The sequence below is a fragment of the Zosterops lateralis genome (genome assembly GCF_965231275.1).
Source record: "Zosterops lateralis genome assembly, chromosome: Z".
In the NCBI taxonomy this organism is placed as follows: domain Eukaryota; kingdom Metazoa; phylum Chordata; class Aves; order Passeriformes; family Zosteropidae; genus Zosterops; species Zosterops lateralis.
This window is the reverse complement of record NC_139800.1, coordinates 63,201,561-63,216,525: the sequence shown is the minus strand read 5'-3', so window position 1 is coordinate 63,216,525 and position 14,965 is coordinate 63,201,561. Positions and strand designations below refer to the sequence as shown.

At 37.2% G+C, this 14,965-nt stretch overlaps 1 protein-coding gene across 1 annotated transcript in view; it reads left to right on the top strand.

Annotated features, from left to right (window-relative positions):
• RORB (RAR related orphan receptor B) overlaps window positions 1-14,965 on the top strand; it is a gene marked incomplete at its 5' end in the record, with an annotated part of 122,545 nt that overhangs the window by 82,765 nt on the left and 24,815 nt on the right. The window contains 3 exons of the mRNA XM_083883185.1: window positions 6,867-6,952; window positions 11,233-11,374; window positions 14,364-14,765. Coding sequence (XP_083739311.1) covers window positions 6,867-6,952; window positions 11,233-11,374; window positions 14,364-14,765 — 630 coding nt within the window. The remainder of the gene's footprint in view (window positions 1-6,866; window positions 6,953-11,232; window positions 11,375-14,363; window positions 14,766-14,965) is intronic.

Sequence of the window (14,965 nt, the reverse complement as noted above, 5' to 3'; positions counted from 1 at the left end):
AAAATACATCATTATCTCCCAACATTATATCACTGCTCTTAAAATTGTTACCCTTATTTTGCTCAAAACTACCTTTGCTTCATAGAGAAACATCCAACGTTGCAGATCTTGAAGTTTTTCTAGTTGAACAACATAATGAAATTCAGCTTGGAGCAGTTATCCTTAACCTGTTTTAAGCTTGAAGTCCTTTGCTACTATCTAAGGTATGATAAAAAGCTAGGCGTCCAAAAGCATTTCTTTTAAAAAGAATGTATCTCTTGCTCTAATAAAAGATATTAAATCCATCTGAAAATCTCATCTGATCTGTAACCCTGACCATCACAAGTGTAACTTTTAAAAGTGAATACTTTTTAATATTCATAAATTGTTAAACCATAGTGCTAGATCCAGTGTAGTTACATTTAGGAAAAAAACAGTATTTGAACAGAACATTTTTTCTTACTTCAGTGTTTATTAGCATTTAAGGTTGTTATGCTGTGCTCATAATAATTCCACCTTCTCTGCTGAATATAAAGACAAGTAATCTGTGTATATCATTCTTTCCAGACTTGTTCCAAAATTACTGTGTAACAATAAGATACAAATAATTAATAACAAAAAGATGAGATGATATGAACAGTTTTAAATTACCTTTAGCCGTGGAGCAGCCATAATCATTTGAACTCATATTCATCTATTTCAAACCATTTGACAATGTTCAGTAAACATTACTATGGCCATGGAACTCATGAAGACATCTTCCACAGTATGTATTTACAGTGCAGATATAAGTATATTTCTTCATATACAAAAAAGCTAATGTATAGCACATAACTTTAAAACTTTTCATCACTCTACAGACATTTTCACACAGATTACTAAGGTTTTATGTCTTGTTTTAATAGATTTTTAAATGCACAGAATAAGTATGCGCAGAGTAACTACATAAAAACTTGCCAATAAAAAACCCTTGTGTTTTAAAATACTCTTTTCAGTAGTCTTTAGAATAGACATGCAATAAAAGGCTTGGTTGTTGATCTACAAGGAGGGTTGATATACAATTCAGCATGCTTTGGTTTGGTTTGGTTTGTGGTTTGTTTTGGAGAGGGTTTTTTTCATTTTTTTCTCCCACTGGAAAATCATGAAAGAGGAAGGGGGAAAAGAAGACGTATTACCAAACAACCTTCCAAATGACATTGGTTGTAAACTAAAGGAACCTCAGCTAGGAGTGCGAGACAGTGAAAGAAATCAGACAAGACAATTGCATGCATTTATGGGAAAAAGCTTATTTTTTGCACTACTGTACCCCATTTCTATTTTGAGCAATGATTTATCAGATTTCTCAGTACCCAAATTCTAGGGCTTTTGCTTACCTTCATATTCATGACATGTTTTTATATATCATGTACAGTTGATATATAATATCTGTGTCCAGTGAGACATAGAGACATACAAGAACTGCTGCTTCTTGGGATTTGTATATCTGTGCTCATGAGATATAGGACTGGCTTATTTGAGAACCATCAGCTTTGCAGAGAGTCCTTGTTACTGTAACAAATCCAGGGGCCAGACCCACAGTCAGAGTTTAATGTATCTCTGTGCAAAAGTGCTTAGATTTTATTAAAACATTACTTTTCTGGGTGAACTGCACCATATCTGTTTACTCTATTGGCTCATTTCAGGTATGATTGACAGCTAATGTATCTAGAGACGTTAATTAACATTATCTGGAATTAATTAACTTGCTGAGATGCTACTAACTGTATTGGTCTCACAGTGTGAGATATGACAGAGGCTGTAAACATAAATAGTATCCTCAGCTGTATATTTTCAGATTGTTAAATGCAAAGCACCTGGAGTCTTGCTGAGAAGCTAGAAAACATCTATTCCAGTAGCAAAGGGAATGCCAAGATCTCATTGGCAGCCTAACTTACCATGGAAACTTCTACTGACAGTAACATGCGAGGAAAAAAAAACATTTGCTGCTCACAGAGGTCAGGATAAAAAAGGCAGAGTTGGCAAGTAGATAAAAAATACTGAATGTACTTAATTTGAAATCAGTTAGGAATAGAAACATGAAAGTGAATTAGGCCAATCTACCAGCAATTTTCAAGGAACTCCCAACAAAAGAATTATGGGAATTCTTGAAAGGTGAAGTAACTGGTTTTTTTCATTATCAGTTCTCTGATTAGCCTTGATGCTTCAAGTGCAATCCTTCCTGGATCTACAAATTAGAGAAAGACTTCCTTTTCAAAGTTTATGCCTGGTATGCTTTATTATTATCTTTTGATCAAGAACTAAATACTGAAAGCTCAAGTCTTTTTTTCCCCTTAAATCAAAGCTAAAGGTCTGTGAGATTATAATCCTGTCTTTCCCAAGTGAAGTTCTTCAGATATTAAACTGAAATTATATAAAATTTGAGCTTTGTTTGTTGGTGCATGTGAGTGACAATCCCCAGAAATACACGTTAGATACATTAACTGTCTTTTTGACTCTTACCTTTCTTTCAAGAGTAATTCAGAAAATTAACTGTCTCCCATTACAGATTCATTCCTACTTTCACCCATATAACTACTTATAACAAAACCTGATTATTTTCCTGCTTTTAGAGTAATGAATTTTGTGCCCGTGTGTAAATGTTCTATTGGCGGAAAAAAAAAAAAAAAAAAGGTAGCTCAGTGTACTTCTGATTTTTCTTGGGGTGCATTTGAGAAAATGCTTTCCTTGAAGATGTTTCTAATTACCTGCTGGTTAATATGTAAGTGATCATTTCAAATATGTGAGACAATTTTGGATTTGCTTCCTTGACAGAATTCCACCCTTTCTGTTGTCATGAGAGAATGAAATAGATTCCAGGTGGTTATCCTATCATCTGTGGATGATAATTACTAGTTATGTAGAATTAATTAATTTCCATTGTGACATTACAGTTTGTAGACTGTCCCATAAAATTGGAGGCAGTTTCCTGTCCTAAAGAACTTTCAACTTAAGTATAAAAGGAGATGAATATTGCAGAGACATGACCCTGTGGTGCTGAGGAAAGATACTCCAGCTGGTGGTAGGGGGCAATCACTCTGCAGCATATATCCAAACATTTTAAATGTTTTCTTAGACATCAGGGTGCTAGTGGTTTTGCAGGCTTTTATCGAGTGCTACATCTCAATGTGCTTACTGAAAAATTGGACACGTGGGCTCAGGTTGAGGCTTGCTTGAAAAGAGGCATGAGCCGTTTTTCTCGTTCATAGTATAAGAGTAAAAATTCATAAGAAGGCAAGTGGAAAGACTTTGGAAGTGGAGCTAAGTAATCTTGCTCTGATTCCTTCCTTATGTTTACTACTTTGGGAGAAAATAAGTTCTGTTCCTCTGCTGATGAAAGTTATCATTGTGGCAACTCCACTGTTGTTTATTCATTCAATTTTGGCCTCAGTATTTAGCAAGTGGCACTTGGTCAATGCATTTTATATTTATAAGGAGTTCAGAAGAAAGTTGCTTATTTTATAATAGCTGTAAGGAGAGTCTGCTATCAGCTTCCTGAACTGCTTGTTGGTCTAATAGGTGGAGGGAGTAAGAAAAACAACATATGATCATAAGTGGACAAATAAAAACAGAATGTGCAAAAAGTGTAGTACCCTGTGTCAACTAATAATACCAAGGCTGTGTGTTCAATCCCCATACAGGCCACTCATCAAGTGGAACTTGATGATTCTTGTGGGTCCCTTTCAAATCAGAATATTCTGCAATCTGTGACCTGTGATTATATCTGCAAAAGAAACATGGTACACTGTATGTTCATTACAGTATCTCAAGACCCTTCTGGGAATACAATGGTTTCTTTTTTATCTGGCCTGTACAATCAAGATTTCTATTAGGAATCCTGAAATTGTTTGCTGTTTTATGAAAAAAAGTCTGGAGGACAATAACAAAATACACTTTTCCAAACTTACTCAAATGCCTTCTATGGCCTACAGATGTCTTTTCTGTGAGTTTTCTTAAGGAGAAGTGGTGGCAATTGCCTAGACAAACCTGCATTTACTAATTTATAGAATTGTTATTTTCGAATAAAGGTTTGAATTAACTGAAGAGTCACAAGTCTGAAATATTTTTTTATGTATTAATTGAAACCCAAAGCCTTAGCATTTAGGGACTTGATCCACAAATACCATGAATGTAGAGCTTATAATTGAAACTCATGCATTAAATTATTGTTTGCTTACAGTAAAAAATACTATGCTAAATGTAATCAGTGTCACAGAATCAATTCTTCTCTCTCTGTTCCTATCAGTTACAAATGGTATATGCAAGTCACATTAAAAGTACCTTGGTATTTTTGTTGTGGGTTTTTTTCTTTGTCTTCCCTTTTCCTGCAGATTTCTTTCCATTCTCATTGTAGTTCTTGCCTCTGACATTGACATATGTCTTTGAAACATAATGCAGCACATGGTCCCAGAGCTGAGATTTTGTCCATCCACATGACTCTAAAGCAGAGACCTATGAGCAGTTACTCAAAGTAGCTTCATAAACAGCAGTGCCTGGAGACTCATGTTCAAATGTTTTTGTTATCCCAGTGGGAATAAGGCATAGGAATTTTTGAGTAGGATCAACCTGGAAAAAATTCCAAAGAACTGCAGGTGCTTGTCTGTTAAGGGGTTCCCTCTATACAACATGGATTAGGAGCAGTTTTAAAACTGGTTTGCTTGCCTGAGCAATGCCTAAAATTATGCTAGATCAGAAAGAGTATGTTAGGAAAATGAGCTCACAGTGCAGAGCTAAAGTCTCATCAGGCATCCGTATAAGTTCCTCTTGCCTGGGTCCCTTGGGATATGCTGTCCCAAGGGAAGAGTTAATTAACTTTCCAAAGTAGAGGACCTGCTAATGTTCACCCTGTGCCGTTTACCCCATAAGCCTCTACACTAAATAGGAGAATAAAGGAGTAAGGTATGCAATGCACCTTTCAGTGGGAAGTGTGGTAGTGGCTCGCTGGGACACAGTACTAAGTTTTGGTTGTTTAACTATAAGGTGGTGGGAAGAAGGAAGTGGTAGGAAGGAAACTCCTGGCTTCTGCTGAAAGAGGCAAATTATAATCACAAGTAGAAATGGGGCATAATCCAGGCTAAATGATTATATTTTCACAGTATCTACTGTGCAAGCATATTTAGTGCTTAGCTTACAATGTGCAGTCAATTTTAAGCATAGATTTTTTCCAGTTTTTTAAATCTTTTCCACAGCCCACAAGTTTGAAATGGGAAGCTCTTCTTAGGATTAGCATCTGGACAATAAGCTTGTTTCCCTGTCTCAATCCATTTTAGAGTTAAATGTGTCTTGTTAAAGTACTAACAGTTACCTATCTTTGTGCTCTACTAAAAAAGATTTTCTACTCAAGGATTTGATGGGTGACTTGAGTTGCAGAGAACTGCTGCTGTTCCTACCCTGGGCATGGAGAAACAACAACTACCAGTGATGCATTAAGTTTTAGCTTTCATGTTTTTCAGATTCTGTGCTCTCTAGGGGTGTAGTTCTGAGCCTCATATTAAGTGCCAGTAAGCTCTATTCACAGAGTAGGTAGATGAAACAAATGCTTTTCCAGATAGAGACCAAGAACAGCTGTTGAAAGTTTTCAGGCCAAAAAGCATAAACAGTGGACTGAAGAAAGAAACAAGAATGATGAGACTTCATAATCTGAAACTGTAATTGGACAATTAAACCCAATATGCAAATGGCCCAAAACTTAAAAGTGTGAAACCTCATAACCAATCATCCATTTTGTGACCATTTTGGGTCCACCTTGGGTGTGTATCCCTGGCCAGGGTCTTGTACTGCCCAAGGTGTAGCTTAAAAGCCTTTTAATAAATACCTTCTTTATTCTCTTGGTTCTGCCTAATCTCTCTTCCCAATCAGCCTTCCCAAGGCATCACCAAGGGTACTTTCCAAATGTGATGCTATTTCCATATAGGAGGATAATAGCAGGGAGGCATGCATCCTACACCAAAGGACAAATGAAAGGGAAAGAAAATAAGTTTAACATTTCTTCTCTGTTCATCTGACTAAAATAAGGGCAGAGTTCTTCTTTACATGTCTAAGTATGTGCTCTTACAACATCATCAAAGGAAACACTCAGGATTCAAAATAACTGAGAAAATCAAATGGCTGTGTTAGCAAAAAAAAAAAAAAAATTTAAAAAAAAAAAAAAAGGCACCAGGAAGATAATGAAATGTGTTTTCCTTCTCAGAATCAGATGACCACTATGTCCATATTTACACATTTTCAGACTGCACCTGACTCCCCCAATACATAGCCGCAGGCTACCTAAACTCCATCTGTGGGCCTTGCCTGCCAATGACCCAGTGTTAAAACAAATAGTTTGAAGAGACCAGCCTGTCTCTGACAGTGGTATTAGTATCTTCATGTCTTGAATGTAATTTGAAGGAGGTGAAAACTTCATCATCTCTACTCTGCTTTAGAAACGGCATCAAAATACACCATGTATTTCTACCTCAGAAAGATGGAAAGTCACAAATATTTAAAATATGTAGGAAAGGACAATCCCGATTATTGTTTAGGATCCCTAATGACTGTCATTAGCAATAATAATTATAAAATTAACCAGTAAAAAAAAAAAACTTAAAAAAAGGATATGAGAAAAAATATATTAATTGTGAGACATTTAAAGATGTTGAAGAGTTTTTGGGATGTGGCAGAAAGTACATAACATGGAGCATTTAAAATTTGCCAAATGAAAACATTCAAAACAGACAAACAATACAAAGCATTTTTGTATTGTTGGGGTTCAACTGGTTATCTGCTCTCTATTTCTAAAGATCTCCTTTTGAGAAAAAAAGAAATTAAATACAATTATATACCCAAAATATCTCTCTTATTTTGTTTTTCAGCACAAATTGAAGTGATACCATGCAAAATTTGTGGTGATAAATCCTCTGGAATACACTATGGAGTCATCACATGTGAAGGCTGCAAGGTATGAGAATTTAATACAGCATAGTCATCACCATTTGCATTAGCCTCAGGGACCTGTGTACAATGATACACTCTTACAAGCTTTCAAACAAGTAGTGCCAAAGGCTGTAAAGCCTACTGCTGATAAAGATGCATTTCATACCTAATTTTCCTAGTTGCTTTCCATTTTATCAAATAGTCTTTAGAGCTACCTCCTTGTTTGAAGCATGAATTAATTACATCTGATGCAATGTAAGTGCTGACACCAACAGAGGCTGGCATGTCTAAGTCACACCTCTTCTACCTTAAATCAGCTTTGAAAGAGGTGGATTTCTTATCTTGTTTCCTGTACAACCCATGTAGGATTACAGATGGCATGTTACTTCTGGTTAGCCTTTTTAAGAGCTTATGGGTGTGAATTTGGTCCTTTTTTATCTCCTTTTGCACAATCTGCAGACCAAATTGTAACCTCCAAAATAAAGAATGCCCTATATTATGAGCAGTGTAAAAGGATCCTTTGCCTACTTCCTCGTAGGCTTCAGTGCTGGGGCAATTGCTGGGAATTGGAGGTTAAAAAAAAGGTCAGAGAAGGAAGATGCATGGACTTGCTACTTAGACGTATCAACATATTATCTCAGGCATTAGTTCAAATAAGACAAATCAGACTCAAACAAAGATAAGCATGGCTTCAATTTTCAATTTTAAAGTTTGTCTGCAATTTTGTTATCTAAGGAATTACATTATTATTCATGACAAACCAGAATTTCATACTACATGTTGGCATTTCAGTTTTAATTGTAAATGGGAAATTGCAAAGATGGAGAGGCAGCATCTCTGATTTCTTGTACATGGAAACACACAAACTGGGACATTTGAAAATAGGTGCCTATTTGCAGAGTGAAATCACAGGACTGTATCTAATGCTTTATGAAGTATTAGAACAGCTGAAAAATCTGAAAATTTTGGTGCACCCATTTGTAAAAAAAATATTTCAATGCCAGTATGTCAACAACCAATATACTGGTAAAGATAGGGATTTTTTTCAGGAACATTAACAGTTGTAAGCAGAAAAACTTGCAGCGTGTCTTTGTCTTACTGTGGTACTGGGCTAGAAATAAACATCTTCTTATGATGATCACATGAAACAGGATTAAACTAATTGATCTGATACTTCAAAATTGGCACAAAAGCTATGGAAGAAAATTACTTTAAGCAGGAAAAGAGCATCTTCTCTCAGTACTCAGAGCCCACAGACTGTCTAGGGGTGTAGTCTCCCGTAGAAGTAATTAGGGTTAATGCTGGCCCTTGTGTGTGCCTCAAGAGGAGATGATACCACTGTGCTCTGTGAGTAGACTGCTTATTGAGATAAAGAGATTCTCTTCCACTTATAACTGTTTTAACCCTGTTGGGTTTGTGCCAGTTTTGCTGTATCAGATCAATTAGTCTAATCTTGTTTTGTGAGCCTGTGTGAAAAAGAAGGTGTCGGTTTTTCACATCAGTTCCACTGGGAGGCATCTCAGTCTGACAGATCTCTCTGTTAAGGTAAGCACTGTTTCTGGCAGTGCAGCTCTGCTATCCATTTAAGTGCACAGTATTCAAATGGCTATTCAGTCAGCCTGCATGCTGGTCATTTCCAGCTCTTTCTGCCTCAGTTTGTTGGAAACCTGAAATGATTAAGAACGGAGGCCATGTATGAAAGAAAGAGGATAGGATCACCCCACAAGCATGCACACATGTTGAGCCAGGCACCAGGCAGCCACAGCGTTTCAGGATACAGCATCCATGAATTACAGTGCCCGTGGCAGTGCTACAAAGTTAAAGGAACAGAAAATCCTTTAACTCAGTGTCCCTACATTAGCTATGCTGCTGCAAATCCATATTCTAAGTGCTTAAGGGTCATCTGAAATATTACTGTTGGTTTGTGTGTAAGCATGCCTTATGCTGAATGTGTGTGTGCAGTGGACTTGCTGGACCCACTGAGTAAATTTTCAGCTCTGACACTATTCTTAAGAAAAGGTGAAACCTGAAGATGAGTTTGCATCACATCTATGTCTGTGACTCTTTCTTCACTAAGAAGCCTTTTATCAGTTCTTGTGCCTACTTCCAAAGCAAAGTACTTTCTACCACTGTTTTGTCATGAACTAGAAAGCAGTTCATTCAGCGATTTCCTTTCTCAAACTAGCTGTGGGTAGTGGGTAAAGTGATTTGTTCAAGGTGCAGAAAGACTTGTTGTCCGTGTTGGAAGTACTGGGAAATCTGTCTTTAACTCTTTAGCTCCTCAGTAATGAAATACATCTTCCTTCACACAAAATGGAATTATTCTGATGTAGAATAATGTAGCCAAATCTATATAAAATGAAAGCATTATCTCTACATTATAAGACAACATTTAGATATTATGCGGAGAATAAGAACATAAAATTCTCCTCAGAAAAATTAATTACCTGCTGTAAATTAATTTTCTTGTATGTATCAATGTAACCCTTGATACATAATATGGTCCTTTTTTTATAAGGAAGGCAAAGATGAAACAAATTCCTCTGAGATGAGATCAGCCTTAAAGAGAGCATAAAGTACTGCAAGAGAAGGCACTGTCAACGCTAAATGATTGTGTGTGTGTTTTTTAACATTGCTGAATTAATTTGTTCTCTGAAATCCATAGAGGCTGCTAAAATCTGAAACTGAAAACAGAAAACGCTTCACAAGCCAAAATTAAGATTGGCTATAAAGTTCAGCAAAGACACTTCCAATTACCATCCATTTAGCCTTAAATTAAAGGCACTTCTACCATATCAGGAAAGTTTTGGTCAACTAAGATCAGTTCAGTTTCCATCAGAATTTTTCTGAGAGTTCCCCCAAAGGACATCTATTTTCTGAAGAGTACAAGTTATAAAATTTAATTTATATTTTAGATACACTGTAATCACTGAGTGAACAAGTTCGAGCCACTTGAAGTGGGTCTCTGTGCTTGGCTTCAAGCACTACCAGTATCCTTGGTGAACACCATGCCTGTCACTGTTACTGACGAACCACACCACCCTCCTTCAGCTCATCAGGACCTGAGTGGGAATGCATGCATAAGCTGTAGCAAGTGAATTGTGGCCTGCAGCACAGTCACCTTGTGACTTTGTCCATTGCTCAATATTAACATCCATCAACCTATGCAGAGATACACTATTTTTTCCTGATAAAAAAAGTCAGCTGTTGCTTTCTGGCTTCATTCCAACATGTTTGCAAGCCACTCCAGAAAGGCATGAGCACTTTGATGTCATTTCCGGTTACTGGTGTAACTGCAGTAATGATATTTCTGCTGTTTTACTACTCATAACCTCCTGCAATGGCCAGGCTATCCTTCAGCTTTCCACCACACTCTGCAGCTGCTTGTGTTTAAAGTTGCCAGACTGGTTAGGGAAGTTCTCTACTTTGCTTTTTTCTCTCTGGACTTGCAGATACTCCTGACCTTATTTGTTTGTTTATTTATTTATTTATTTATTTATTTAATATAGATCTGGGTTTTTTTGTTTTTCTTCACCCCTGATTTCATTCCTCTTGTCACCTCAGCTGCTTCACGTCTACCATAAACAGTACCTTTTGGTGACGTTCTTGGCACCACTCAAAAGCTCCTAAGATTCATGTGTATATACTTCCCCTCTAGCCCTCAGATCTCCAGACAAACAGCCTGTGGAAAATGCCATTACATTCTCATGGTAGTATCTAAAGGTGTTGCTTTCTCCTTTGTGTGTTGGCTTTACTTGATACAGTCATTATATCCTAGTGCTTTTGTGAAGACTGAATTTTAATTACTTCACTCCTGAATCATATGTCTCTCTAGATCAGATCAACATTTGCCAAGTTAAAGTGAACAGCAGACTTCAGCTTCCTGGGCTATATGTGTACCCGTTAACAGTTACCAGTCTTTTCATTAAAGGGAGAAATATCAAAACAAGTACTTTGAAGTCATCTCTTATAAATGCTGACAAATTTTTCCTCTATTAGGAGCAAGTATTAGATTATACAAGGTCATTATTGAACAATAGAAATCCATTCTGTAACATTATTTAAGTTTTAACAAAGTAGAATTATATTTTTTACAGAATATACAGTTCTCCTTATTATAATTAAATGTTCTTTAATACAATGCCACCATATCTGCAGAGCCACAGCATAAGTAGCAGTGCACTAAATAAGGGTTTACTGTAGTTGTTTGCATGCTTCTCTGTACGTGTGTGTGTTTGCATGTGTACACACACACATAAATATGCTTGTGGTAATACTTGGTCTTTCCTGCTGTCTTTCCTCAAGGGATTCTTTCGGAGGAGTCAGCAGAACAATGCATCGTACTCCTGTCCAAGACAGAGAAACTGTTTAATTGACAGAACCAACAGAAATCGTTGCCAACACTGCCGACTGCAGAAATGTCTTGCCCTGGGAATGTCTCGAGATGGTAAGGAATCAAACTTGTGCTTCACATCTGAGCCCTTTGAAACTTTTCTTCACTGCTGACTTACTTAAACTCCCTGTAGATTTCTGCAAAACGAGAGAGGAGAAGCTCTGTGCTTTGTAATGTGTGCTCTGTGAGATGATCTTTGCCATCCGGTTAACAAAGAAGGCTATTTTCATGGAGAGGGGTGGGGAAAATCACAAAATGGAGAGCAGTACTAGTTTAGAATAGAAAGAGTCAGAAGTGAAATACGTTATTCTAATCAAAAGTACAGAGCACAAAAAGGTCACATCTGGAGAGGTGGGTTTATATTAAGCATTACGTTAAACATCAACATTTATCTTAACATTTAATATTGATGTGTGAAAACATCCATTTCCCTGAGATCTCTAAAGGTTTGGTAGTAAGGAGGCACAAGCCTACACAAATTTACACCTTGATAGCATTAGGGGTTTCCGTTTGTTTTATTCAGAGCACATAACCAAATATTTTGCATTGGTAGAAACATCATTTATTTTACTTGCACATTGCCTCTTGTCCCTATCTAGGTCTACAGAAGAACGTTTCTTCATTTAGCACAGAAAATGCTTCCTATGCCAGAGGAAAGCTCCACAGTCTCAGATCCTTGTAGAGCTCTGGTCCACCTTCCAAACTGTGGTTTGATCAGCCAGAGTCAGCAGGCTGAGAACATGCATCAGACCAAAACTGCAGACAATGGGAGGTTTGGGCAAGGTTGCCCACAGCTGACATGCCCAGGGCACCACTCCTCATGCAGGGGGTTTCCAGCTCAAAAACATGTTTTTATACAGTGAGAAAATTTTAGAAGAAAATGTTCTACTTTTTAAAAGCAGTTTACATTAATTTAATTTTCCTGGAAGTAGTTTCTCTCTTAAAGGATTTGCACAAGACATGTATTTTGAAATTGTTATTGATGGAGAAGTCACTTAAAGTGCTATTTATTTAGATGGTTCACAGACTATAAACTTGTTTAAAATTTGGACCGTAACAGGTCTTCTTCTACCTCACTGTGTCTTATGTCTCAAGGAAGTTACTTGTTTACCAGTCTCACCAATCTGTGAGGTGCCTTGCAATCTGGCCTTTAATCCATGTTTTCTTTTTGGTCCTAGCATCCGGTTTACTTGACACCTTAGCTCCTAATTCTCCATGGTGATTAAAGATGGAACACTTCAGCAATTTAACAGCACATGCTTTCTTCCTAAAAGTCATATCTTCCAGTGATTTAAGGTATCACAGGGACATTCTAATGTGGCTGACAGTGCTACCTTCCCAACCAGTTACTCAGAGACCACTGCAGAGACAAAATGATTCTTCCTACAGCATCACTTTATTCTTCCATAGTTATGTAAGGGTCTATATGAATGTTTAGGATTAAGAATATTAAGAGCAAGTTTAAAATTGGCTGTGTGAATTTTTTTGACAGAAAACTTTAATTTGATTTTTACCTCTCAGCCATGTAATAAATTCATTTTTATCATGCAGAGGCAGGATGCTAATTGACAGCAGCTGAAGAATTCAATTAATGAATATATAATGAGGATAAGCAGTGAATATTTGGTTTATTACTGAGGCCCTAAATTTGAAGGAAATACACCATTGCATTATTCAAAATTATTTAAAAAACAATCATTATATATTGTCCATAAGGGTATGCAGCATACCATGCACTGGTTCCAGGGGCAGGCTGAGTTTGTCTGAGGTAGCTTGTAGCCTGAATGTAGGGCTATAACTAACTGAAGTTGGCAATAAGAAAAAAAACCCTCTTGGTATAAAAAAAGAAAAAAGTGAAAATAAAGCATCCGTCACCTTGTTGTTCTGGCACTGTATTTTCATATTATACTCTACTTTTTCAGTTCTTTTTCCCGGTGGAAGAATTTCACATTTATCCACATATAGGTTCCAAGTTTTCTCTAGGGCCAAAGGAGAGTCGCATGCTAATAAATATGATTCTGAATTGATCAAAATTTCAGATGGACTGGAAATACACAGTATAAAAAATACACCTCATAATATGTAGAAGTCTGTATTGCTGGAGCTATGTCCCCTTACCTATTCTGTTGAATTCTGCTGAATGTATCTCTCATTTATTTTAGAGCAAAATCAACAACTGCTTCTGCTCTAAAATCTCAAGATCTAGCCCAGTAGAAGACCAGAATTTATACAGAGATGGGGGTGGAGAGTGACGATGAGCTGTGATCCACTGTATATACAGGCTGTGAATTTACTCCTCCTAGTGCCTCAGCAATCAGCCTGTCACTTTTGAAACTTTCAATCTCAGTGTAATGAACCCTGTTTCTGGAGGAAATGGTTTGCCCTCCTATATTTTCCTCCCTTTCTCATCAGAAGGAGTGCATGGATTTGTGCATGGAAAATATTAAAATGGAGATTGCATAAATCCCGTAGATTTTGCTCAGTGGAAAAAATGCTGTTCATTTGTGCTGTTTACCTTCAAATCTGTTATTTTCTTCTAGGTTCTAACATGTAAGATTATTTTTTTAAGTAGGAAGATAACATCCTGTTTAAATTATGTGATAATAAGGCTTTAGGGTTTGTTTTCGCCCAGAATACTAATCTTGTTAATGTACTGTGTGAAGGTTTGTGGAAAGTTAGTAAATGGGTATGAATTTACAGATGTACATTTCATACAGCTCTGGGATGTTGTTAGTGAACACAGAGATATAAAAGGATGAGTGGTCTTTTTAACATTCCAGGTGGGAAGTGAATTAATTGCTTGACTGAGGCCCTCCTGTCAAAAAGGAGTCATTGTCACCTGGTAATTCAAGTACTCAATATTTCTTTCTGTATGAAATGTATGTGATGTAAAGCTTTGCGTCCTTTCTCATTTCCACAGGAAAAGATGTTTCCACAACAAAAATTTACCCTGTGAAAGTTAATGTCAAAAGAGTGGCCGGGTTGAGGGGAATCAAGAAAAGTTTAAAAATTACAGTGGTTCACATTGTGCTTTGCTTTTCAGCTGTGAAATTTGGAAGAATGTCCAAGAAGCAGAGGGATAGCTTGTACGCTGAAGTGCAGAAGCACCAGCAACGACTGCAGGAGCAGCGGCAGCAGCAGAGTGGTGAGGCAGAAGCCCTCGCCAGGGTTTACAGCAGCAGCATCAGCAATGGCTTGAACAATCTGAATAACGAAACTGGCAGCACCTACTCAAATGGGCACGTCATCGACCTGCCCAAGTCTGAGGGCTATTACAACGTGGATTCTGCCCAGCCCTCCCCAGACCAGTCGGGGTTAGACATGACTGGAATCAAACAGATAAAGCAGGAACCTATCTATGACCTCACCTCTGTACCAAACTTGTTTACCTATAGCTCTTTCAACAATGGGCAGTTAGCTCCAGGAATATCCATGAGTGAAATCGGTAAGGAAAATTCTTACTCCTGTAGTGCAATGTGTATATATAAGCTAAGCTCCAGTACTGTCTTCATTAAAATATCATACATGCATTCCATACACAGGTACACAATAGTTACACGTTCACACGTGTGTGTGCACATACAGAGAGTAAAGGAAAGAAATTTAGTCTGGAACTAATTGACATAATATTAAGTCAGCTCTGTT